At 38.4% G+C, this 27,831-nt stretch overlaps 1 protein-coding gene across 1 annotated transcript; it reads left to right on the top strand.

Annotated features, from left to right (window-relative positions):
• The first annotated feature begins 628 nt into the window (after positions 1-628).
• On the top strand, positions 629-27,762 carry slc1a8a (solute carrier family 1 member 8a). Its single transcript, XM_067596043.1, has 11 exons — positions 629-1,968; positions 7,202-7,281; positions 9,732-9,947; positions 12,147-12,189; positions 12,924-13,131; positions 14,086-14,185; positions 17,255-17,488; positions 17,572-17,766; positions 18,891-19,025; positions 19,543-19,645; positions 21,756-27,762. Exons 1-11 carry the CDS (start codon positions 1,717-1,719, stop codon positions 21,924-21,926), a joined length of 1,737 nt encoding a protein of 578 aa, XP_067452144.1. The 5' UTR covers positions 629-1,716; the 3' UTR covers positions 21,927-27,762.
• The last annotated feature ends 69 nt before the right edge of the window (positions 27,763-27,831 follow it).

Raw genomic sequence — 27,831 nt, 5'->3', positions numbered from 1 at the left:
TTAAATAAATGTAATAGAGTATAAATATGACAAAATTTAAATACTCAAGTAAAGCACAAGTACCTTAAAACTGTACTTCAGTATAGTACTTGAGTAAATGTACTTAGTTACATTACACCACTATATAAATCATACATAAAGTGTTTATAAATGATTTAAAGTTTAAGTGGGCTCATATCAGGGTTAAAAAGATTTTGAGTTTCAGAAATAGTTTCAAAGTCTGGTTGTATATCACACTTTTAAAACCTGAGAAAAACATTTGTGAACAGATTTGTAACTAAACTAATGTGAGAATGTCTTTGTGAACATTGTGCACAAATTATGAAGTTTTTTTGTTTGTTTTTGCAGTTAAAATCAGGCTAAATGTGTGGTCTGTGGTCTGTGGTCTGTTTACAAAAGCTGTTTCTTTTTCTCAGTGTTTTTGAGATTACAGACTCAGCGTTGATATTATTTGTGTACAAATAATATTTATAGACTTCATCTTCATCTTTTTCCTAGATTCAAGGTTCAGCTTAATTATCTTCTTTATACCATACAGGATTGCAAGACACTGCAGTATTTTACAAATCATGCATCTTCTGGTGGCACATTTGCAAAGCATATACAGAAGTAAATAAAACAAACAACAATCCTGAATGAACTGTTCACAGAAAACAACTAATACATATCTACATATTATCTCTAATTGGCTAATTTACATGTTTCATGTGTGAACAACCAACTCAGTCTTTGTGCATCATCCATTTTTAAAAAATCAACATCTATTTTTATCTTACTAAACAAAGCTTTGTGCAGTTCCCAATAAAAAGGACAATAGCAAACAAAATGGAACTAATTTTCTATCATTCAGACACTGAACAAACCATCCAGTTTCAACAGTAAACTGTACACTAGAACACCAGATCTCAGCTGGACACATAGGTCTTTGCTTTTTAGATGAATTATACATAATTGTCAGCACCATATCTAGTTTTTATCATCATAAATATACGCAGTTACCATCAGCCCACTGCCCTTTGCTTTGAGCAAACACTGATTCTCTGAACAACCAAATATTGAGCTTTTCGTTGTTAAAAAGAGTCTCACCAAACCCAGAGTTGCAGAATAATGTGCACAAATCTTTATACTGACAGCCAATAATTTATTCCAGATAAATATCTTTCTTGTCAACCTGCTTTCTTCCATATCAAGTAATCAATTCCATAAGTTCCAATCTTCCAACGAGCCTCATGTATATATATACAAATACTGTATACATATATACATATATATGTATGTATGTACAAAGGAACTACAAACCTTTTTCAGATTCACAAACTTGAATTTCTCATGCAAAGTTTTTAAAAGGTGATATTGAGTCATTTTATGAGCTCAAAATCTGCAGGATCCTCTGACCTCTTCATTGACCTTTTGACCCTGATAGTTCCGCCAAAAACAAGTGAAACGGAAACAAAAACAGGAGCAAGTTCAGTAGCAGGACCAGATGCCACAACAAAGGCGTGTGAGGTTTTATTCCACCTCTTTAAGCCTCTTAGTTCCTGTAAGTCTGCCTGCCTGCCTGCAGCCGGCCTGCAGCGCTGCCGTTGGCTCTGATCAGACCGTGATGATTTAATCCCTCAGCGGAAAAGGTTAGCTCGTCTTTGGTTCACATAGGTTTGTCACCCTGCCAGCCGCACACAAACACAGAGAAAGACAACCAGAAAAATTTTGGAGGGCATGGAGGAACTTCTTTTACCGAGCGGCGAGGAGGAGGCGCGCTCCGAGCACAGTTCCTTTGCTCCGGGAGACACGGGGAAGACGATGTGGGACCGATTCAAGACTTTCCCCCAAGTGATGATTAAAGGGGACTTCAGTCGGAACATTAGGGATTTCTGTAAGAAGAACGGGCTGCTGACACTGTCGGTCATTGCTGTGATCACAGGCTGCACACTGGGCTTCATGCTGAGAGGAACTCAGCTGTCCACACAGGTAGGACTCACCTGCTGGGACATAATATTTCAGCTTCAGTATTGATACTTTCTTTAAATTCCCCGTAAAGCTCCCATCTCCATACTTTCCTTTAAACTTCCTGTCTGGACTCACCTGCTGGGACTTTAAATTTCAGCTACCATGATGACACTTTCCCTTAAATTTTCTGTTGATACTGCCTTTAAATTACCCATCAAGCATTCACACTCACTAATTAGCACTGATTCCAACAGAAGTTACTTTTCATTCATCTTTATATGTCAAATTCTCGATACTTTCCTTTAAATTTTCCCAAGTTCCCATGTTGATACTTAACATAAATTGCTTCTTGATACTTTACTTTAAATTCTTAAATCATTAAAACCTTTAAGTTTGTATTCCACCTAAAAGTGGAAGCTAGCAAGCTAACCAGCTTTCACTCAGAAAGCAGAGGCTAGTAAGCCTATCTTGCTAAACTTAGCACTGATTCCAAAAGACTTTATTATTCATTTTCATTATTTTTCTCTCAAGCTCCCTTGCTGATACTTTCCTTTGAATTTCCCATCAGGACTCATCTGCAGCTACCGTGTTGATACTTTACTTTAAATTTCCCTTCTGGACTCACCTGCTGGTACTTTCAGCTAAGGTGCTGACTTGCTGAACTTTCCCATCAAGCATTCCCATTTACTCAAAAAGTAGAGGCTAGTAAGCCTAGCATTAGCATTGATTCCAGAAGTTATTTTTTGTTCTCATTATTTTTCTGTCAAGTTCCTGTGCTGATACTTTACCTTAAATTTCTTCTTGATACTTTCCTTTAAATCCTTTAATTTTGTATTCCACTTGGAAAGAGAGGGGAAATTAGCAGGCTAGGCTAACCGGCTTTCACTGAGAAAGCAGAGGCTTTATGTTCATCTTTATGTCAAGTCCATGTCAAGGTACTTTACATTTTCCCAAGTTTCCACGTTGATACTTTACCTAAATCTTTTCATAATACTTCACTTTAATGTCTTCAATTATTAAATCCTTTAAGTTTGTGTTCCACTTGGGAAGCGGAAATTAGCAAGCTAGCTAAAACCTTGGAAAGCATTTATCTCAGTTCCCTTGTTGATACTTAACTTTAAACTTTCCATCACACTCCCGTGTTGATGCCTGCTTGTTTCATATTTTTCCAAAGAAGATAAAACTGTTTTAGGATGTCACGTTTAAGTCATCTGCCCCCTTACAACATCAGTATTTAGGGGGACCGACCATGCTGTTAAATTTGTAAAACAGTTGTTTATTTCCACATCCAGCAGTTACGCAGCAACATTATCATTCATTTGGAGTCGTGTTTCTGTCCACCTGCTGAATGTGAGTCCAATATTCTCTCTTTTAGCTCTGTTTTTCTCTCTACCAACTCCTGAGGGAAATATCTGGCTCTTTAGCTGCTAAATGCTCCACTATTGTGTCTGTTTGCCATTTGGTGCTGAGCAAGTAGTGTACAGTGGCAGCTTTTTCTTGAAAACAGCTGTCTGCTGCGGCCCAAAACGACACTATGAGAGCGCTGAGAGTGAACCAGAACAGTAAAGTTGCAGCCGGACAGATAAACAATGAGCTGAAACTCACTATAAAGCTCCGTAAAGCCGAGAGGAGCTGCAGAGTCTCTGATAATTCTCTGTAGGTTCATCACTACGAGCCACAATCAACACATTACACACTGACATCATAAAAATATACATTACAGTATCAACATGGGAGCTGACTGACCCATTAATTCTCTGCAGGTACATGCTGTTCCTGTAGAAAACAGTGTCAGGGAGCATTAGCAGGAGACTGCAGCCATCCAAATCCACAGTCATTAATCCCTCCATTGAATAAGTGGCTGTCAGGCTCTCAGATGGTTTCTTATCATCAGGGCTGAGTAACTCACAAAAATTACAGTGCTTTGAACAAAAAAGCAAACCTTAGCATGCTAACAACGTTTAGCAGGTGAAATGTTTACCATGTTCACCATCTTAGTTTAGCATACTATTTTCTAATCAGAAGTAAACACAAGTACAGCTGAGGCAGTAGTTCTGCAGGTATTTGATCATAAACCAAAGTATTTTTGCCAGATGATGGCCCTAGATGAAAAGTCAGAGGATCAAATTTATTATAATTCATCCTGAGGAGAATGATGAATGATTGTGTAAAATTAAATAGTTTCTGACATCATCAACCTTAGTCATGACGTTAGCATAGCTAAACATCCACAGAAACTGGACTGTAGGAAAAGACACAGTGTCACATCTTATGTCCTATTTTTTCTGAAATTTGCAATTTTGTGAGACCCCAAACTTATAAATGGGGGGTATTTTATAAGCTGTTGCAGTATTTTGAACCTTAATATATTTAAATGTGACTACTTTTAGGCCAACAAACATTTCCACACCAGAATGTTATTCCTGGCGTTGGTGGTTGAGGCTTTGAAACAGCATTTAGACTTTTAGTTACAATCTACATGAAATAATTGAACAGAATTAGAGGTGAAATGATCAGTTGATTAGCCAGTTAGTCGCTCAATCAATCAGTCTTTTTTGGTTTTCATGTAAAAATGTCAATCATTCTTTAGTTCCAGCTTCTCCAATGTGAGTGTTTGCTGTTTCATATCCTAGTAAACTGATAATCTTTGGGAACTTTGACTGTTGGTCAGACAAAATAAGATATTTGATGACCTCTGGTAAAAATTTATTTACTCAAGTATTGTAGTTAAGTACAATTTTGAGGTGCTTGTACCTTAGTTAAGTATTTCAGTTTCAGTATTCTCTCTGGACTCCTGACCTGAATGTTTATGAAAAGTTAACCTTCACTAACTTGAAAACACTTTATCTGTGAATGTAATCCAGGCAGCGTTAAGTGGGAAAACAATTTAATTATATATAAAGATCGTTTCTAGGAAACAGGGTTGCACTTTATACCGTAACTGTGAGCGAGTTATAAATAGAGCTTGTTCTCTGTGAACGGACTTTCTAGGAAGAATTTATCCCTCTCAGGCTGACTGAATATAACCCGGACGAACACTTGTTCTTCATTGATTTCCTTCTTTATTTCAAATATGAAAGGTCTTTTCTGTTTTACAGACAGTAGATATAAAGATATATAGATAGATCAAGTGCTTTATTAATCCCAAAGTTACAGCAGTTACTTCACATAAATCACAAAACAAAACAAAACAAAACAAAACAAAACAAAAAGAACCCAAGAAACAATGAGGTAGGTGAGAAACATATATGATTAAAAACCCTAATTATATACAATGCACTAAACTAGATTAAATTAGACTCAATAAAATATAAGATAGAATAAAATAACTAAAAATCTTTGACTACAGACTAAAGATAGGACTCTAATAAGTCTGATTTGTACTGAATATACACTGTACAATGATAGTAATACACTGTAATGTAGAATGTGCATTAGTGCGAGTCAAGCAGATATTTTACAGTAGCCCGGCATTAAAAGGTCTTCCGGTGTCAGATTTAAGGGGATGAAAGTTACAGACATGCTGCCACGTGCGCTGGTCATCATGAGGAAGAAGGAGAGAGTAAAGTAAACTAGACAACTGTGAGGATTTGTTATGTTTCTCTTTCATTTTTTTGCCACAATTAACTGTTGATTTAAGTAATCTTGTTATATCTTTGAACTGTTTATATGTTTCGCGGTTGTACTGTAGTCTGCAGCAGCGTGAACCTGTGAGTCTCGGCTCAGGGTGAATAAAACCTTGAGCTTGGCAGGGTGCAGCAAATGTGACATAGATAAATAGATTCTTTATTTATCCTGAGATAAATTTGCAAAGTCATAAAGTCGTAGCAGCACCGTACAACCAATAAAAATTAGATATATACAAAAAAAGCCCCACAAGATAAATAGATAATTATAAAAAAGCAAGATTAATTAAATAAAATCAACCTGAGAGGTAAGAAAAATGTGCAAAACGGCAAAAAAGGCTCATGTGGATAAACAAATGTAAAATATATAAGTCAAATGTCTTGTTTTGTCCACAACCCAAAGATATTCAGTTTACTGTCTTAGAGGACTAAAGAAACCAGAAAATATTAACATTTGAGAAGCTGGAACCAGAGAATTTTGACATTTTCTCACATAATAACACACAAAGACATAAAGAAAGCATTAAACATTGTTACTTGTTGAAGCAGTTGTAGATACTGTACAACCCTTCACCATTAATAACAATTATACAAATGTCCAAATACAAAAACACAAAACAAAAATAGAATCATCTTTTATTTTGGAGAGGAAACTTGTTGTTCAGCTGGTCCTTTCTCTAAAGATTATGAACCCAAACCAGACAGCGTTATACGTCTCCAGTCTGGTCCCTAAATGGACACCTCCACAGACTGTTACACCTTCTTACAAACATGTATGGTGATACAATGATCCCACACAGTCTCTGAAACAGTAGGCTTAAGGAACAGATGTCTCTAGCTAACCCAACAGGTCAGCAAACAACCCTCAGATAGAAACAAGTTCAAGAGTTCAACTAACCGAGGAGCAGGATTTCTTCATTAACGTGTACATTTACATCACATTCGGTTGAAAGCAAATATTGACCCCTTAGTTTGAAAACATTTGTATCATATATACAACCGATTATTCAATTTTCTCTCACAGACTCAAAATGATTCATTTATTGTGAAAATAGTTGGAGATTCATTTAATAGTTGCCATTGAAGGAACATGTGACCCAGTGCAGCGGTGTGGCTCACTGATTTGTTTTTAATAGTTTCTGGACAACAACGGATCCAAACATGAGAATTGTTGATAAGAAGAAAAATATAGAAAATCACCAGCAACAGATTAGTGAGTGTATCAATGCTCAGGTCTTCTTTTATTTTGACGAGACTGGACAGTAATAGAGGAATGTTCAGACTTTAGTTAATGAACCTGGAAAAATAAAAGTGAGACGAAAACAGGATTTTTTAAAAGTGAGAGGGATGTCTTGGTGTGTTTTGGTGTGTTGAATGACTAAAAACTACAGTACCCATGAGCACCAGCGAGGTAGAGAAGAGGTGTGGAGTCAACAATTGAATGTATTAAAATTTCTGATTTATTCTACAAGTTACACAAAGATCAACATCTAACTTCACTGCTGCACAGAATCAAAGTTTTGCAAGTGTCATAAAACATTTTACTAAAAGCTAAACGAGCAATGACAAAAACCTCCACTTTTATTTTGAAATATTTTCTAAAACATCTCTGTCGTTTATGACTGCAGGCCAAGATCTACTTCTCCTTTCCTGGAGAGCTGCTGATGAGGATGCTGAAGATGCTCATCCTTCCTCTCATCACATCCAGGTAGGTCTCAGCTCTGTCACACACCTGTTCAGACTGAGCACTCAAGGCTCGCTGGTGTTAGCTGGTCGGCGTCGGCTGCTTCACTCATGCTTCACAAACACTGGCTCCCCTAACCTCAAAGGACGGGTTAACAGTTTTTCAAGTGTCTTAAACCAACAGTCAGGAGCCCAAATGAACATTAAAGCTGTTTTTCTTGCTGTAATCACTCCTCCTGTTCATACTGACCATTAGAAGATCCCTTCATAATGACCTTACAATGGAAGTGATGGAGGACAAAATCCACAGTCCTCCTTCTGTGCAAAAATGTATTTCAAAGTTTATCTGAAGCTAATATGAAGCTTCAGCGTCCAAATGAGTCAAATCAAGTAGATATCTTTCAATGTTACAGTCTTTTTAGTGCCAAAGTTCCTCTTTTTGTTACTATACTTCCACCTGCAGCTCAACAGGGAAACACTGTCTGTCAAGACACTAAGACGTCGTCTACATTAAGCCACTAAATTTGAAAAAATGCTGCAGGAATTTGAGCTCTTTTCTCCATATAACCCCATCCATATTAAAATGTCAAAATGGGTAATTCTCTTCCTACTGGGCATGTGCAGAGGACAGATGAGCAAGTCAGCCATAGAGAACCAGCGAAGAAGAAACAATATACTGTTTCTGTTTCCTGACATTTAGTTTATTGCAGCAGATTCCAACAGTTTGAGCAGAGAAAGGTAGTAGATAGTTATGTTTAACTCTAAACAAGCTGTCAGAGTAGACAATAAAGAGAACAACACTCGTATGAAGTCGTCCGCCATTGTTGTTATTGTGTTTCTTCTTCTTCCTCTTCCAATGAAACACAGAGCTGAAACTGCCACAATCTGTTCTGTCAGCAATATAGCAGCGTTTCTACTAGGGGTGTGCCCGAATACAAATACATTATTCGGAAAAGCACAAATAGTGTGTTTTTTTTTTTACAAATATTTGTTTCATACAAATATTTCAAAAATTACTTGTTTTCAGGAGGAAAATTAAACCATGTCAAATACCAGCGTGCAGGTCGGTTACATCGCTATCTCAGTGTCTCTCCTCTGCTCCGCTGTGACGTCTATCAGCAGGTCTCAGTGAGGGGAGTCACATCCACCTGCTACATGACGCACATTTCCTTATTTGGACATCAGTCCCAGAGTTGGGAGCTGAACTACTGACACAAGCTTCATTAACACTTATTGTAACACTTTAATTTTCTAAAATTAAAAGCGTAATAAAAACAAAAACAGGATTTTTATGCCTCTGTCCACTTTTATTCGAATACAAATACAAATAATGTCGCTGCCTCAACAAATACAGATACAAATACAAATACTGGGCTCTCTGCACATCCCTCCATTTTAAAACACCAAGTTGGCGTTTTCACATTTACACACTCTGGAGGACGTTGTGGAACAGCTCAGTTTTTCGAGGAGGAAAACGCTGTTTTAGTGTGGACGGAGGACAAAACGGAGAGAAGATACATTTACATATTTAGCCGGCTTAGTGTGGACATGCTCAAGGGGGGATTTTTTACTAAAAAGACTGTAAATGTGTCAGATATCCACTTGATATGACTAACTCAGACTGCTGAAGCTGAATAGAAGCTTCACAGAGACTTTTAAATGACTGTGTGGACACACTGTGGATTTTGGCCTCCATCACTTCCATTGAAAGCACATTTGAAGGATCTTTTAATATCCAGTATGAACAGGAGGAATGATTACAGCGAGGAAAACCTCTTTCACTGTTCATATGGACACCTGACTGCTGGTTTAACACACAGTGGAAAAATTGTGAATCTGTCCTTTAACCACATGGTTATTATTGTAACCATGACGATCAAGGTCCCCTTTAACTCCCTAAACTTAACTAAACCCTAACCACAGCTTTGTCACATCATAAAACATATTTATCTTCCAACAGTTTGATGATGAGTCCTGCTGATGGGAACGTCAGACAAAGATTAGATTTATATTTCACCTTAATTAGAAACTGAGTGTTTCAGCTGTGTGGATGAGACAGTCTTAAACAGGGCTGCACATCGATGTAATGCTTTTCAGCGGCTGAATATTAATTCTTGCATGTCAGAGTTTCCTTGAATGCATCATCAGCAGACTCCCTGCATCCCCACAACAATAAAATCACACTGACTAAATCCAGCTGACTGCAGTATCTGTATCTGCTGCAACGTTTTCTAGTCTCTGCAGGCAGATTTTCATAAAATCAAACTGGAATCAGACATCAGACTGCTTTGAAGTTGTTGGAAGATTTGGTGGATTTGTTCTCTTATGCTAGCAGTTTCCCCCTGCTTCCAGTCTTTATGCTAAGCTAATGCTAAACACATCCTCTTCATCTCTGTTCTGGACTCACAGAGATGAAACTGTCTCCTGCTGATTTAATTGAAGCTCAGTATATCAGTGTGTTTGTGTTGCGTGCAGTTTGATGTCAGGTTTGTCGTCGATGGAGTCGAAGGCGTGCTGTCGGATGGGCGTCCTGACCGTCACCTACTACCTGTGGACCACCTTCATCGCCGTGGTTGTCGGCATCATGCTCGTCATCATTATCAAACCCGGCGTGGGGACGGAGATGGAGAGCAACCGGCTGGGAGGGGGGCCTGTCATGACCTCTGCAGACGCCCTGCTCGACCTCATCAGGTGAGAGGGGTCAGAGGTCAGCTGGAGTCACTTAAAGGTGGAATTCAAACCTGGAAGCTTTTATATATAATGTTTTATCATTTTCATAGTATGCTGCCTTCAAATGAAACTCGTTAGTTTGTGTCGCCTCATGTCTTCTGTTAAAAGATACAGCAGCAGTGGAAGAAGTACTCAGATACTTTACTGTAGTAAAAGTACCAATACAGCAACGTATAAATACTCATTATACTAATTACAAGTAAAAGTCCTGCATGAAAAATCCTACAACAGTAAAAGTACATAAGTATTATGAGCTTGATGTAGTTAAAGTATTGCAGTAAAAGTACAGAAGTATTATGAGCTTGATGTAGTTAAAGTATTGCAGTAAAAGTACATAAGTATTATGAGCTTGATGTAGTTAAAGTATTGCAGTAAAAGTACATAAGTATTATGAGCTTGATGTAGTTAAAGTATTGCAGTAAAAGTAGTGGTTTGGTCCCTCTGACTGATATATTATTATATATGACATCATTAGATTATTAATAGTGAAGCATCAGTGTTAGAGCAGCATGTTACTGTTGTAGCTGCTGGAGGTGGAGCTAGTTTACACTACTTTATATACAGTTAGCTAGTTTAGTCCAGTGGTTCCCAACCTAGGGGTCGGGCCCCTCCAAAGGGTCGGCAGATAAATCTGAGGGGTGGTGAGATGATTAATGGGAGAGGAAAGAAGAAAAAACAAAGTTCTGATACACAAATCTGTTTTCAGATTTTGGACTTTTTCTCTAATCTTTGATTTTTGCTGAAATATTGGATCATTTGAACATTTATTGAAATGAAAGCATGTGAGAAGTTTAGAGGGAAAAATCACTATTTGGTGGAGCTGTTAACAACTCATAGACATGTGAAATGTGACCCCGACTACACACTGCTTTTTGTAAGACGTCAAAAGACAAAAAAGTTGGAAACCACTGGTTTCATCTTTAACAATGTGTTGTATTTTAAAAGCTTGTTATATTATCCATTGTGTCAAATCTTCATCTGAAAAGTAACTAAAGCTGTCAAATAAATGTAGTGGAGTAGAAAGTACAATATTTCCCTCTGAAATGTAGAAAGTAGCATCACATGGAAATACTCAAGTAAAGTACAAGTACCTCAAACTTATACTTAAGTACAATATTTGAGTAAATGTACTTAGTTATTTTCCACCAATGAGGGCAAACAATCATAAATAAATTTCTTTAAAAAGCGAGATTAATTGATAATGAAAGTAATCTTTCGTTTACAGAAGCAGCCAGATGGGTTTGACAGATTCACGGCTGCAGTTTACTTCCAGTCAGCTGAGCATCACTTAGATCAACAAAACATAGAAAACACACCAACACACACACACACACACACACAGAATCCAATTACAGAGCGGGCTGATCAGTGTATTTTTAGTAATCCTGCAGGGATAAGTGACAGATTAACTGAGTCAGCGGCGGTGGGATGCAGTGATCTCTGCTGTGGCACGTTGGCAGACTGCGGTCTCGTGCCTCGCTCCGAGGCCACGCCCACTTTTGAAGGAACCTCACGAGCAGGTTGAACGCATCAATCCTGTTGACCTCTGACCCCCGCAGAAGGTCAAGTGATCTGGAGTGTGACCTCTGCTGTTTACCTTCCTCCTGCTGTTACAGAGTTACATCTGAGTCTCACACAAACACCTGGCAGCACTTCCTCCACTAACGACACATTTAACCTTCGTCTAAAGGTTCACTTCAGTCATCCAGGTGCTACAGTGTCTCAAAACATCAGTCCAATCCTCTTCTGACTTTAACAAACGTCTCAGGATCAGTGTTCATGAGTCACCCACATGTCCAGAAATATATTTCCTGTCTTCCTTGTAGTCGTGTCTGTCCAGTCACATCGTTTTGGTTTTATTTGTCCTGGTTTTAAACTGTTTGTGTCTGTGCTTTATGACTCTGTAAGCTGGTTAAAAGAAGCCTCCACACATTCATCATTTCTCTCCAGTAACATTGTTGGACTCATGATGGACAGTTTTTATTAAAAAAAAAAAAAGGATGAAAATCGATGCAGCAGAACGAGAGAAATGATCTTTAAGAGGAAAACGTTTTTAACGATTGTTGTCTAATTTACAGCAGATCTGCTGCTACTGTTAACTCACGTTACTGTTTTACTGTTTAATCAATAACCATCAATACGTTTGTTTTTCCTCCACAGGAACATGGTTCCCTCTAATCTGATCGAGGCCACATTTCAGCAGGTGAGAGAACAGCAGAGACACATTCAGACCAAATATATATAATATATATATATATACATATATATATATATATATATATATATATATATATATACATATTTATATAAAATCACCACGGCAGGTTGGTCTGTGTTCATGATCTCAGCTCCAAGATGTCAAGACTGTTTTTTCTCAGTAGATTAACTGCACAGCTCTTCATAGACTTTGGCTGACAAAAAAAACCAAATCTAATATTTTACAGATAATGAATAATAAAAAAGTCCGGCATGCTTGAGGATGGAAAGTATTAAAAAGATTAAACATATAAAAAAATCTACTGGTTTCATGTTTCTCTGAACCCAGAACAGGAAGATGATGTTTTGTGATGTTTCTCTTTGTTTGTTGGTTTTGTTCATTGTCAAAGATCACAAACAAAAAACCAAGACAAAAAGAATAATTTGTAATATACATGCAGTATTTTTAATAATAATAAAATAACAATAAAAAAATTATAAAGTGTGTTTGTAAAGCACTTCTCAAAAGCAACGTTACAAAGTGTTTTACACAGAACAATAAAAACAAAGATACTGGAATAAAGTATATAAATAATAATATATTAATCATAAGGAATATGAAGCTACTGGTTTTAAAAAGTGATTTAAAACAAGACTGATGTGAACTGATCGTAAAAGTCTTAAAAGTTGTTTCTCAACGTTGCTTTTCGCTCTTTAAATGTTCTCTTTGTGTTCCCGCAGTACAAAACGGACCTGATTCCCATCCTCAAAGTCCCGACCAGAACCATCCAACCAAACTTCGTGTACGTGGTCCCCGACGAGAGCGACCCCAAAGGTCGGACGGTGTATCTGGAGCTGACGCCGGCGCCGGAGATCATGTACAAGACGAGTCCCGGCAGCAGCCAGCAGATGAACGTCCTCGGCATCGTCATCTTCTCCGCCACCATGGGTCAGTCAGTCATACAAACATCCAGAATTAAGTTTTAAATGAACATCGACCACATCTAAAAAGTTTTCTTTTGAGTTTTTGTAATTTATCATGATGAGATATCAGAGTTTTTTGAACAGGCTGCATGTGAAAAGTTGAACAGCTTGTTTTGCTCAGTTTTCCTGATGTAAGGAAAATGTATCTGGCACCTTCTACAACCCATAATCAACAACACATAATCAATAATATGTTTCGACCTTTACTCTCACCTCCAACAAACCACTCTTCTTTTTTTGGAGGGAAACTTCCTGAAGTTACTTCCAAACGTCTTGAGTTATTCTGGTAATCAGGTTCAGTCATGGACCAGAATATTTCAGGATTCTGATGTTGTGTTTCCCATTAATAAGTGAAAGCTTATTCTGTCTAAAAATGACTCCTACATGAATATATTGTATGTTCTGTGTTGCACTTGCAGACTAGAGATGAACTCTGTTGGTTCTCCACACGTGATAAACAGCAGCAGCTTCATTTATGGCTGATTAAAAGATAAAAAAAAGCTTTTCTGTTGGTCTGTTTTCTGTGTTTGTGAAGAATAAATGAGTTCTGAGAGTTAGAATTCACACATTAAAATGTTTATTAGACTTCATTTCTGCAGCATCGCTGTTCAAACAGCGCGGTGACACCAGGGTTTTAATTCCTCTCCTGGTGTGAAACGAGCTTAATTTAATGTATTTTCTTCAGTAGATATGTAAAACATAATGTCAAACTGAACGTTAGAGTGTGTTTTCAGGTGGTGAAGCATAAAACATCATGAAAATCTCAATTTTACATGTAAATTTCAATCTAAAATTCTAAAATACCATCAATAATCTGTCATAATTAATGTTGTTCACCTGCTGATATCAGGCTCATTACATCATTAATATATTGTCATTAATATCTGTTCAGATGGTTAATATAAATATGTTGCTGCAGGTCTGCTGCTGGGCAGGATGGGAGAACGAGGAGCTCCGCTGGTCAACGTCTGTCAGTGTATCAACGAGTGCGTCATGAAGATCATCAACGCCGCTGTGTGGTGAGCTGAAGACTCAGCGTGAACATATAGTTCACCAGTGGGGCGGTGATGGGTACAAACATCACGTTTTCAATGCACAACTGTTACTTGTAAAGGATCTGAATACTTCCTCCACCTCACTGTAACGTCTAACTTTATATCTATCATGTCGGTTTTCTCTTTAGCTTGTAACTGTTTTCAGTGTCGTCATTGTCAGAAAGTTTAGTTTGATAACGTGTCTCGTTCTGTTTGCTTCGTATTTTTATTTGTGAGCGTCTGATTGGCTGTGAAGATTGTGAGTTATTGAACAACAGTAAGAAAAGGGACATTTGTTCCCTGAGTTTGACCTTAAAGGTGAACTTCAGTTATTTTCCACATCAGCATGTGTGTCCAGGTTCTCTATGTGTAAAGAGTTGTATAATATATTACCTCAAGCCCGATTTTACATGTTTCATAGTTTATTAAACTGTAAAACTCTATTATTTATTTATAAATGTATTACAGAGATCTCAGAAGGTGAAACAACAGCATGTTTGACTTAGTGCTACTTTGGTCTTTATGTTCATCTGAGTAAGATTGACTGGAGACTTTGACGTTAAGGTGACTCGGGTGTGGAGTTGAGTTTTTATTTGACCTACATGGCAGCATCGACCTGTTAGTTTGGGAAATATGAACTCACCTCTCGGTATTGTTGGTTTATTAGTGTAATTGTTCACTCAGTGTTTGACTGCTGAGTGTTCATCTTCTCACACAGAGGAGGACTTTGTGGATCTGACCTGATGACCCGTCAGGTGGTCAGGTGGTCAGGAGGTGTAAACGTGCCGGTTGTGACATCATGCAGGACTCAGCTGCAGCTTCAGCACCTGAGCAGATTAAAAAGAGCAGCAGCGTCCATATGAAGCATAAATATCTGGAGACTGAACACATACAGACACAGACAGCGCTGCTGCTGAGAGCTGTTACATCTAAAACTGCAGCAACTGAATTTAAAGCGTCTGTAATCTACATTTCTATCCTCCACACTCTGATCTATACAGTGAGTAATGTGTTGGTTGTGGCTCATAGTGATGAATCTATAGAGAATTATCAGAGACTCTGCAGCTCCTCTCGGCTTTACGGAGCTTTATAGTGAGTTTCAGCTCATTGTTTATCTGTCCGGCTGTAACTTTACTGTTCTGGTTCACTCTCAGCGTCTCGTAGCGTCGTTTTCAGAGAGAAAAAGATGTAAAAAGCCGCTGAACACTACCTGCTCAGCACCAAACAGACACAGTTAGCTGTAGACTAGCTGGTGAACATAGTGGAGCATTTAGCAGCTAAAGAGCCAGATATTTCCCTCAGGAGTTGCTAACAGAGCTAAAAGAGAGTGAATATTGGACAGAAACACGACTCCACATGAATGATAATGTTGCTCCGTAACTGCTGGATGTGGAAATAAACAACGGTTTGCTAACAAGTTCAACATATCAACTAAAAGCTGATTATGTGTCAGAGTTGAGTTCACTGCTTGTTTCTGATGAAAACTAGTGGACAAAAACATCAGTTAATGCAGGTTTAAAGGAAAATATCAACACACGTCTGCAGTGCTCAACAAATTACATTTAAGACCTTTTTAACAGATTTTCAATATCACATTTTTGCCAGCTGTCTGTAACAATAACTTCTAGTAATATAATTAATCAATTAACATGAGCTGAGCAATGTGGTAGAAAATTGACAAAATAATATTTTTTGTTTTTGCTAAAATTTGCACTTTCCCGTTATGAGTTTATGAACGTCCTCAAACGGTGTTTGCTGACTGAAACTGACACAAAAAAACATTTAACAGCTTTCAGCACAATCCACTGTCACAGCAGCCTCACATGTAGTTTATAGAGGTACCTAATCTATCTGTCTACAGCAGGCAAGAAAACATATTCAAGACCTTTGTAAACTAATTTAATCATTTTTAATAAAGCCCCTACTCTAGTCTCCTAGTTAGCCGATTAGTCAAGATAACCAGTAGGCCACTGGGGTAGTTGATAATAAGCTCAAAAGTTTTGAATAGAAAAGCTAATGCTAACCGTTTCATGTAAGTGAATGGAAGATGCTAAAACGATTAGCGCCATACTCCAGGAGGTATAGTTAAATAAAAACACAGTTTCAGGTGGTCTAACCTAGTTTGTTAGTTAGTGGATTATTCAACCTTTCAACCATGTAGGGTTCATTTGATAGATTTGGTAGTTAATAGCAAAACGTTTAAGCTAATGCTAACCGTTTCATGTTGATGAATGGAAGATGCTAAAACGATTAGCATCACACGCTGGGAGGTATAGTTAAATAAAAACACAGATTTGGCTGGTTTAACCTGTTTTGCTAGTTATTCGATTAGTCAAGCTTTCTAACCAAGTAGAGTCCATTTGATAGATTTGGTATTTTATTCCATATCAGTAAAATGTTTTAGTGAATGAATAGAAAATAAAGTGGTACTTGAGCTCAAAATGAGCTGTCAATCAAACATGATCTGGACACGCCCACACAGTCCTGAGAAATGGTTCGAGCAGCCAAATGAGCTGTTTTTGAGCTCAGTTTTCTAATAGTTATGAATGTTTATTTTCATTCAGATTTTTGTGGATGCTTAATGAGACACTCAACTTTGATATCATATATGAATTTTTATGATTTCAAACCATGTTTCCAGAGGCTTTAAGACCTGCAGAAACCCTGAGAGAGTTAACACTGGACTTACTAAACTGTACACCATTAGGAGTTTTCTAATAGTCCTTTATTTTCATTTACTGCTGTTTCCACGTTTAAAAGAGAACTTAAAACCTTTCTGTTCTCTCAGCTTATGACCTGAGTGTCTGTGGCTTTTTATTATTATTGTTATTATTATTTTGTGTGTGTGAATGTGTGTTTGATGTTCATTTTTAATTGTTGTGTTTCTGTATTTTTAAACTTTGCTTTAAAATGATTTTATCATGTTGATCAGTTGCTTTTATGCTGGTTAAGCACTTTGAACTAAGTGCTGTACAATAAAATTGTTTAGTTTATATTGACATTGGTGTACCTCACAGCAACTGAACTGACCTCCACCATCTCTTCTCCTCGCAGGTACTTTCCGTTCGGGATCATCTTCCTGGTGGCGGGAAAGATCCTGGACATGCAGGACCCGAGCACGCTGGGGAAGAAGCTGGGCTGGTACGGCATCACTGTGCTCGCCGGCCTCTTCGTGCACGGACTCATCCTCCTCCCTCTCTTCTACTTCCTACTCACCAGGAAGAACCCCTTCACCTTCATCCGCGGGCTGCTGCAGGCCATGGTGATCGCCCTGGCAACCTCCTCCAGGTGAGGCCGGTCCCGTCTCACTCTGCTGGTTGTGGGTCTGTTCAGGTTTTTAATAAAGCTTTATTTGAATGCTTTTTCCTCAGCTCTGCCACACTGCCCATCACCATGAAGTGTTTGTTGGAGAACTGTCAAGTCGACCGACAGATCGCTCGCTTCGTCCTCCCCGTGGGCGCCACCATCAACATGGACGGTACGGCGCTGTACGAAGCCGTGGCGGCCATCTTTATCGCCCAGGTCAACGACTACGAGCTGGACTTTGGCCAGCTGGTCACCATCAGGTAAACCCAGATAACACTCAAACTGCCTCTGAGGCGAGCAGTCGAATGATTAATACTGACTGTTCTCTTTCCAGCTGTGAAGATTTTCTGCTTTTCTTTATTTAAAATCTGCAAACTTGGACTCATTTTTTGACATTTTATAGACAAAACGAGAAAATAATCAGCAGATTAATCATCACACAAAGGTTTCTCAATATGATAAACCACACTAGGGCTGAAACTAACAATTACTTTCATTATCAATTAATTCATCAGTTATTTTCTCGATTAATTGATTAGTTGACATTTTTACTTCTGCCATCACACTGTTCTTGTTTTATTTAGACATTTATTGTTTTTGTTTATTTGTGGTGATGTAATTTTAATGTTGAATGTCTTGTGTTTTGTCTTTAACATCTAGAAATGTGAAGTGTTTTTCTTCATTCTGTGTTCTCATTTAAATTATTTCTTTAATTGATCTCCACGATGTGACTGAACATAGAAACTCAGGACTCTCCTGGATAAACTAACGATCCTACAGGTTTATATTCTCACACCTGTTTACGTTGTTCACACTTTATTTCTGACAAATCACGTTTTGTCTTTGATTTTAGCAGACGGCTAAGAATACTACAATACCCATGATCCTCTGCTGGCTGCTGTTGCTATGGAGAAGAAGCCATGTGCATGAATCAGAGCGTAATTGTTACAATGCAGATTGTAAAATCAGTTTTCTTAACATCGTAATCTTTATCTTCTGCCGCTGTTAGCGATGCGCATCACAGAGTTTTAAGCTGTGACCTTTTTTTCTTGCAGAAATGCATCTTGGGAGTTGTAGGTAACTTCTACCCTGAAATCTTTATGTCCACAGTACCTTCACACTTGGACCTTTGACTTTTTACTGAAGAAACAGATGTTTTCTAAAAGGTTTAACCAGGAGAGTTTCATTTTGCTCCAATGTCAGTCATGTAACATCGTCTGTAGGAAAAATGCACCATAAATAGTTCGTCCCACTTCACATCTCTGTTGTATTTATTTTTATTCCTTCTTTAAGTCTGTGATCCGTAAATAAATCAACTCATAACAAACTGGAGACTGCTTAGATCTCTGACAGCTTGTATTCTGTTTGTTTGTTTGTCCGGCAGCATCACAGCTACAGCTGCCAGCATTGGTGCAGCCGGGATTCCCCAGGCCGGCCTGGTTACCATGGTGATCGTACTGACATCAGTGGGTCTGCCGCCAGATGACATCACGCTCATTGTGGCAATTGACTGGATCCTGTAAGTTAAAGTGCTAATTATGCAGAAAAGCTTCTGTCAGAGTATTTTATTATGTATATTACTGGAATATAATCAGAGCTGCAACAATTAATCGATTAATTGATTAGTTGCCAACTATTAAATTAATCACCTTCCAACTATTTTGTAAATTGATTCCAGCTTCTTAAAGGTGAATGTTTTCTGGTTTCTTTAGTCCTCTGTGACAGTAAACTGAATATCTTTGAAGACGTCAACACTGATCAACATTTTTCTCCATTTTCTGACATTTTACGGAGCAAACAACTAATCGATTAATTGAGAAAATAATCGACAGATGAAGAGATAATAGATAATAGATAATAGCTAGTTGCAGCCAATTAAAACATCTAAAGTATCTCAACATTGTTCTTGAGTACTTACTTACTTTCCACTGCTGCCAAACATCCCGACCGTCCACTCTAAAGGAGAAAAAAAGTAAATCTAGGCTGTGGATTCTCTAGGATTTAAAACACTTTCCTCGTCCCGTCTGTCTCTGCAGCGACAGGTTTCGGACCATGATCAACGTCCTGGGCGACGCCCTGGCGGCGGGAATCATCGCTCACCTCTGTCGGAAAGATTTCCCCCTCAGTGGAACAGGAAAGGTAAAAACCCAACAGTTAGATTGACACTTTGATGTGAAGGGGTCAGAGGTGACTGACAACAGACGATGATGGATAGGTGTTAGAGAGGGGATGAAAACAGATGGAACCCTGTTTCTGCCACGAAAAAATTAAAGAAAGTTGATTAAAAGTTAGATGATAAGTTGAAATTTAGACTTTGTCAAAATTATGAGATACTAAGTTAAAATTATGACTGACATACTTGACGTATCATACTTTCTTAATTTAATTTAGTCAGTAAGTAGTAAGTTTATTTATATAGTACTTTTCACAAACACCAGTCACAAAGTGCTTCACAGTCAAAGAAGTAAAATCAAATGCATCAAAATAAATAAAACAAAGACACCAGATAGTAATAAACAAGGAGAGAGCAGATAAAATAGACAAATGAAGAGATAGAATAGCACAAACTATCCATATACCTGTCTGAACAGCTTTAGCTGCTTTTTAAAAGAGTCAACAGTTTCCAAGGTTCTTAAGCTAGTTGGAAGACTGTTCCAACGCTTAGGGGCTGCAGACTGGAAAGCATGATCACCCCGGGTCTTAAAATGTGTACGAGGTTCACTTAGAAAGCCCTGGGCGGAGGACCTAAGAGCCCGGCAGGTGGTGAAGGGGTGGAGAAGATCCGTAATGTACTGTGGAGCTTGGCCATGTAGGGCTCTGTAAGTGAGCACCAAAATTTTAAAATGAATTCTAAAATGTACTGGAAGCCAGTGTAGTGAGGTTAAAATAGGTGTAATATGTGACCAATTTAGCTACATTTATTATTTCATGATGTTGATTTAGCAAGTCAAAATTTTGAGCTGCTACCTCATAGTTTTGACTTAAAGTTTAGAATTTTCTTTTTTTTTTTAAGTGAAAACAAACAAAAAAAATGTAAAAATAGAGACATTGTTGTTTGCCATCTCGTATTGTTGATTTTGTCAAACTTTTACTTCCATAAAGGAAACATTTTTTTTTTCTGTCCAAAACCAAACATAACTGTTCAGAGCTTCTGATGGGGAACATCCGCCTTTCATTACACCTGTGAGCAGTTACTTCATTCATGTCTATTAATCACAGTAGATTAGATTACAGCAGAGCATGTTCAGATTGGACCAACAACCACAACAGATTAGAGCTCTTAACTCTCCGCCTAAGCCCCGCCTCCTCTGCAGCTCTCTGTCATCAGAAAAGTCCACCTGAAAGCACCTGTGGATACAACTTCAATCTTCATTTATAGTCTACTAAAGACCAAGACACTGTGTCCCGATGTTATGTGGAGTATTTTTATATGAAAATCTTTTTGTTTACATTACTAAAGAATGGAGTTAAGGTTTAATTTATTCATTTAACCCTTATCGTCCTCATCTAACAACAGGTGAGGCAGGTGCTGTATTTGCTAAGACACGCCCACTTTGAGTGATCCAATCACATCTGTAGAATTTAAATTTAATTCCCTCTCATAACTAAACCCCGCCCACTCATAATAATTATTTGAAATGTTGAAATACGAGGCTCAAGAGCGTCAAATCAAATCTGGAAGCTTTAGCATGAAGCTGCCGCCGCCGCCGCCCAGCGCTACGCTGAGTGTGTACGTAACTTCTGTTGTCAGAGTTTGCATCGCAGACGGATTTTTTTTTTTTAATTTTACCTTTATTTTACCAGGAAGACATCATTGAGACGAGACAGGAAGCCACATAATAATTAAAATTAGAATAAATGAGAAAATAAAAATACAGCCATAATACTAGAATTAGACTGAAAAACAGCAGCAATTTGAGGCATTAAAAACCTCTGCATATTTCTGTGTATTTCGATTGACTGGGGGTGAAGGTGGGGGCCACACCTCCAGCCAATCAGAGGAAGTGCTCATTAAAAATGCAGATTTTATGTAAATTCTTCTGAAACAGTCTGCTGGAGGACAGAGGGGAATCTGGACTGTAAGGAAAGATGGATTTAGAGAAATATAAGCAACTTTTAGTGAATAAAATATCACAGATATATTTAAAATAGACAAAAAGGACCATAATTCCAGATTTTTACACACATATTATCTTTATGTGACTGTAAGCTAACGGTGTGTCTTCATGTGTCTTTGTGTTGTCTCCAGTCGGTACCGTCTTACGGCACGCAGACGCCACATGCTCACAACAACTCCCACAGCGTCGACGTGCCGATGATGGAGATCCACACGCACAAAGACTGCATGTTTGAGGCGATGGGCGACTCAGTGGGCGAGAGGCACGCTCACACTGTTTACTACAACATCTGTCAGGTGTGATCGACGGGACGCAGCAGCTCGCCTCAAAACACAGCTGATGTCCGAAAGTTTCTGGGCAAATGTCACGGTGCCGTCTGAGGAGGAGTGTTAAGAAGAGACGGACTCTGTGGTGACGGAGCAGTAAAACTTCTTAACAACTGTGGTTTCATTTGGCCAAAACTGGATCTGAGCTTCATTTGGAGCTATGTTCACCTGCTTTTCCTGACGGTGGAGAATGTTTCTGATATCAAACACCAAACTGGAGCAGAATCTCTGTTTGCTGCTGAATATGAGCCTGATTTGCACCAGAGGATTATGGGTATATGACACCCTCCCGAGAGTAGCTGCAGGTTCATCATCTGGTTCGACAGCTGCTCTGCAAGACCTGCAGAGAGAAAGCCTCAACTTACACTGGTTCAAAACTTATTTTAGTAGACATCTCTCGTACTGTTACTTATTTTTGTGGTTAAAATAAACCCTGATAGCTGGGCTTATCATGGTTACCATGGTGGTTGCTAGGGCTGGATGTCAAACTTCGATATTATTCTGGTACCAACTGAGTGCTGAAAACTGTCAAAGACAAGTTGGGCAACAGACTGTCTTGACTGAAACATGTCAAATCGTCAAAATACTCCACAGTCCTGCTTCCCAGCACTGACGCCAGTTAACTCCTCACATCCTGGCTACTGTACCTGCATTACTTCTTCTGTCTGTACTGATGCAACACAGCTGGCATGTGATGCACTTCAAGAACTGAAAGCAAGAAACTGGTGACAAAAAATGACCGGTTCAGCGGTCCGACTGAACTTGGGCTGTCACTTTTTTTTCAAAGTACACCTGGCATTAACATGCGATCTGTATCTGGATAAGGAAACACACGTTTCTGCAGCTGTAAATGCACAGAACACGTTGTGATCAGAACGCGATCGGATCAGTCAGACCACATCTGGAGGTGGTCAGGCTCGCCTTGTGATCTGATCAGCAGGTGTAAATACAATCTGTACAGTTTGACCACATTCATAAGTAAACAGTCCACCCAGGAAGTTGAAATGTCACCTAGCTCCGCCTCTTCCTGCCAACTAAAGCAAGCCCTGCAAAAACTACAAGTAGCAGCAGCAACTAGAAGTCTTCCCTTGCAAAAAAAACTAATGACGGCCATCCACGGCATTGCTTCCCATGACCGTATTGGTTGACAAGTCCCTCACCTCTGCCTACCTAATTACATATTGAGACCTGGTATTAATCTGTATCTGGATAATGACATCTGATCCATGAGACATTCAATTTACACCTAGTATTAATAAACAAGCTTGATATTTTGATTTTACTTAAGCAAATTAATTAGAGTAACAACATTGCCACGAATGGACACCATTTATTTCTAGATCAAATGTTTTGGGAGGGAAACTTGCCCGCTGCTGCTATTATTTACTATTATTGTAATTTTTGCCCCATCTTGTCAGTCGTTGAGGCCGAGAATAAACAGAAAAATTTCTACAGCACAGTTCAGGATGAGGCTTCCTGTTTGAATTAATTTCAACATCAACATATTACATGTTCGTTCTTATTCATTCAAACTTCTTTTTTTAAAAAAAAGTGACAGCCCTATTGGACCTTCAACACATCCTGCTCCTCATCCTGAGATCATTTAGCCGGGTTTTACCTGCTTGTCATCTTTACTCAGACTTTAAAACCAGAATAAATCCGCCTTGAAGTCCAGATGCTTTTTCTAAAGACAGTAGAGAAAGCTTCATTCGATGAAATGAAAGCTGTGCGGCGGTTAATCTAAAAACAAACTGATGTGTTTGACATCTTATAGATCAAATGTTTTGTATTTCTTTTCTGGCACTACCAAAGGGACGGACTTTGTGCTGCTGTTTGTTCTGAGCCACATCTCTGTCTTATGTTCACAACAGTTTTGGCTCTCTCAGGTGTTACTTTAACCGAGTGGAGTATTTGATTGGCCGGTGCTCACAGGGATTGAAGGGTTAAATAAGTGTAATCCGTCCAATCCAACTGCTGAACAAATCCAAGTGCTCTTCATCAAGCAGACTCAACCTTCTTCTTCTTCTGTCTTGTTTGTATCTGACAGCATGCTGGCATGCGTTCTCACTGGCTTCATTTGAAGTCGACGTGCATTATTTTCTTTTGATGTTGTTGTTGTTGTTGTTTTGACTTGAATGTTGAAAAGTAAACAAAGTGCTGTAGGGATTATGGGAATCTTAATAATGTCAGTTGCAGCTAACGTGAACAGATGCTAGTTTGGGTTTTAGTTCATCTCATGCCTCTCTTGGGTCAACTAAATACTCAATATAGATTCAGTTACTTCTCTAAAATTGACTGGTCTTGTCAGTTGAAAAACATTTATTCTAAATTTTGTTGGTTTTCATGTTTTCATTAGATTCTTTGGCCTCTTGGACAACTCCTAACATGAACAGGATGATTTCAAAAATGCACAATCATCAGTCTAGAAACTATAGAGCCTAGCAGGTGCCACTGAAAAAAAAAGTATATAATAATATACGCAATAATTTATGCACACAAATGAATAAATCATGCTCTCAAGTTGATAAAAGATGCCTTCAAATTAATAACTGTGCACACAAAATATTAATTCATAACAATATTGTTGTTATTTTATCATAATTAGTCAGTGGTGGAATGTAACCACCATATGTCCTCTCATAGTAGCTAGGGGACGGAGGAGATGCGATATCGCTTAAATACGGGGATAACGGCTCATATTTTAATAATAATGACTGCAGCGACACTGTATGAGCACGGGTAACCAGGGTAACCAGGGTAACCAGGGTAACTTGGCTAAGCTGACGAGCATACAGTACATCCATGAGCATGCTACCTGCATGCTACAGCTAAGTGGTGCACTGCTAAAACGCTTCCAGGTGGAACCTCAGCACTAGGATTAATGTTCTGTATGTAATAACCTGTAATGCAGTAACAAAAATTTAACAGAGCAAACAGAAGCAGATCAGAAAACAAGAAGGCTTCATACTAAAAATACGGATATACCCAACATTTAGCCTCATTGTCTGTTTTATCATTGACATCTTTAAACTTGTAAAAATGTGACTGTTTGACATGTACATATACGTACATTAATTTAGACATGATTTATCAATTAGAGAGCATGATTCAGTAATTTGTATGTACATTTTTCACCAGTCAGTCCATTTTGCTAACGTTATTTTGTTGCTGTTGTTCTCAGATTCAGTAAGTGAAACAATCACAAGTACCTCCAAGAAGTCAGTATAGTCTGTTCATGAAGCCCTTAAAACTATGGTTTTAATAATTATAGGATGATATACTGGTGATTTCCCATGTTTTAGCCTGTTAACTACTTAATTACTACTTATATTTGTTTGTATTACCTCAAGTTGTTTACATTGTTTACTGATGTTGGAGTTCTTATCAGTGATAGCATTTGACGAAAACCTCAGGGTGACTAAATGTTGACTGTGATGAATTATACCTCCAACAAATTTTCATAGTGTTGACGCCCATCTGACACCAGCGGTATCTTAAAATGTAGGAAATCAATGTGTGAATAATTTGGAAAACGGTTAAGATGAATTTAAAAGTATACAAGATTTATTGTTGCAGAGATCATCTGGTCCTTTAACCTCACTAATAATTATTTTTCTTTGGTGAAGTGCCGCTTGAACTTCTCTGAGTGTTGAAGTGTATTTTAGGATTTGATTGTCTTGTGTCAGTAGAGTTGAACATGAAAATGTAGACCTGCCTTAATCTGACTTGATCCTCCGTCGTTTTTTCCTGCCAATGCACACTGTCGCCCGACAAACTGCAGCATTTTAAACTATTACCAAAGCATGTTTTTCATCAAACTGCATCATGTACATAACATGTATGTGTTACTTTTTATATGAAATGTGTGTTTTTGGACTTTGTGTGACTCATATGAATTTGTATTTAAAAATAAATACTGTGTTAATATATGTGTGTTCATCCTTTAGTCTGTCCAGTAATACATGTTACTGCAACTTGAAGGATCCAAACACTTGACAAAATTCTGATTACTTTTAACTTTACCTAGTTACGTTACCTAGCTTAGTACAAAGACTCGAAACAACAGCAAAGTGCTAGCTTAGCTCCATCAAAAGAGGGAGAACACATCGCCCAACAACTACAAGTCTGTTTTATTTATTGTTGGCTAATAAGCTAGTAAAATTGAGTAGAGACAGGGATCAAGCCCTAGCAGCTAGTTCTAAGCTAACGAGACCTAGCAGCTAGTTCTAAGCTAACGAGACCTAGCAGCTAGTTCTAAGCTAATGAGACCTAGAAGCTAACTCTAAGTTAACAGGACGTAGAAGCTAACTCTAATGGCCAATCAACATAGAAAGCATTTTTAAATCTATCAATCCGCACTGAATCCGTGAGACACGTCATCCCCTGCATTTTTTTCCGCTCTGAGTCTGTTTTCTTCTTCTCTCTGTCTCATTTAGTGAAGCATATTCTGAATACTACATACTGTTGCAAACTGTTATAAGAATACTATTCTGTTTCTGGAATTTTATTGTGGCTGTACACAGTTTTTAAAACACTCGGGCTGTCTGAAGGATGTACAAGGATATTTAACACCAATAAACAGTTACAGATAGAACAAAACGATGGGGCAACAACACTAAAAGGACAGTAGAGTATATTTATTTACTATCATGTGCCAGCACACAGGTGAACCAATGCAGTAAAAAATCTATATAAATCCGCACTATGTAATCAGAATAGTCTCAAATCTAATAAAAGAAACCAAGTAAGATAAATAATAATAATACTCTAACCCAGTAACCCTATTATGTCAAACCTATGTGCTGAAATGTACAGGGCACCCCAGACTTACCTCGTCCTGTGTCCTGGGGGGTTAAGTCAAAAATCACATTTTTGCCTGAAGGTGTAGCATTTTATCTGGGAGGTGGTGGACAGGGATTTGACCTTGGGCTCTCTGATGCATGGACTAATCAGGTGAGAGGAAAGAAAGAAACGGACCAGGGAAGATATGCTGCAATCCATTGCAAGATGGAAGGCAATAGTAACCAGTCAGTATTCCCAGCCTTGAGTTTGGCATTTTGACCGGCGCCATTTTGGATATTTGGAGCCAGAAGTGACCATCTTTGGACGAGAGGGTGGAGCTGACTCTTTCATTTTGATTTTCTGTCATCTGCCTGTGATGTTCTCAGATGTCAGCCATTTACTTGGTGAATACTTCTTGTTATTTTTGATAGAACAAACAAGATGCAAACTAAGACCCAAATTGAAATAAACCTGAATTATCCCTAATCTATTGGTCCAAAAAAAACTGCTGAGGGAACACATGGAGACAGAAACTTTAGGGTTGGCCTACAAAAAGACACATCATCCTCACTACAACATTGCTGCTATTTTTAACACAGTCACAGAGCGCTGTGCTGATTAATCCAATGAAGCGAGCGTGAGGGCGCACGGGACTGAATCCCTGCAACGACACGCAACCACAGGTGTCTCCGCTGCTAATCCTACACCGCAGATTAAAGTCACAATAAAGGCTTAATGAGTGAGGGAGGAACAACAGGGATTAACCAGCTTTACTGAGGGGTCTCCTGGTTTTGCATGCTGGTAGTTTCACTCCTCAAGGACGTGAGCTTTACACTTAACTTTTAAATTACCATGCTCTAAAAAACAATGTAGTCTAATAAAACAGGCTCGTCCTTTAGGCAGATACTAAATCAGAAACTTTGTCAAAGAACTGTTTTAAATGTTCACAATTACATGTTAAGATGAGTCTTAAAGCAAAACTCTGAGTATCAGAATATCTGGCTGAATCATCAGTACGGTGATCTTATTGTGAGGTGTAATTACAACTGCAGCCTCTAGGGGTCACCAGCAGAGTGTCAGGCTGTCAGCAGACCTACGG

This window comes from Thunnus thynnus, chromosome 8, assembly GCF_963924715.1.
Source record: "Thunnus thynnus chromosome 8, fThuThy2.1, whole genome shotgun sequence".
Lineage (NCBI taxonomy): Eukaryota > Metazoa > Chordata > Actinopteri > Scombriformes > Scombridae > Thunnus > Thunnus thynnus.
This window is presented reverse-complemented; position numbering and strand designations above follow the sequence as displayed.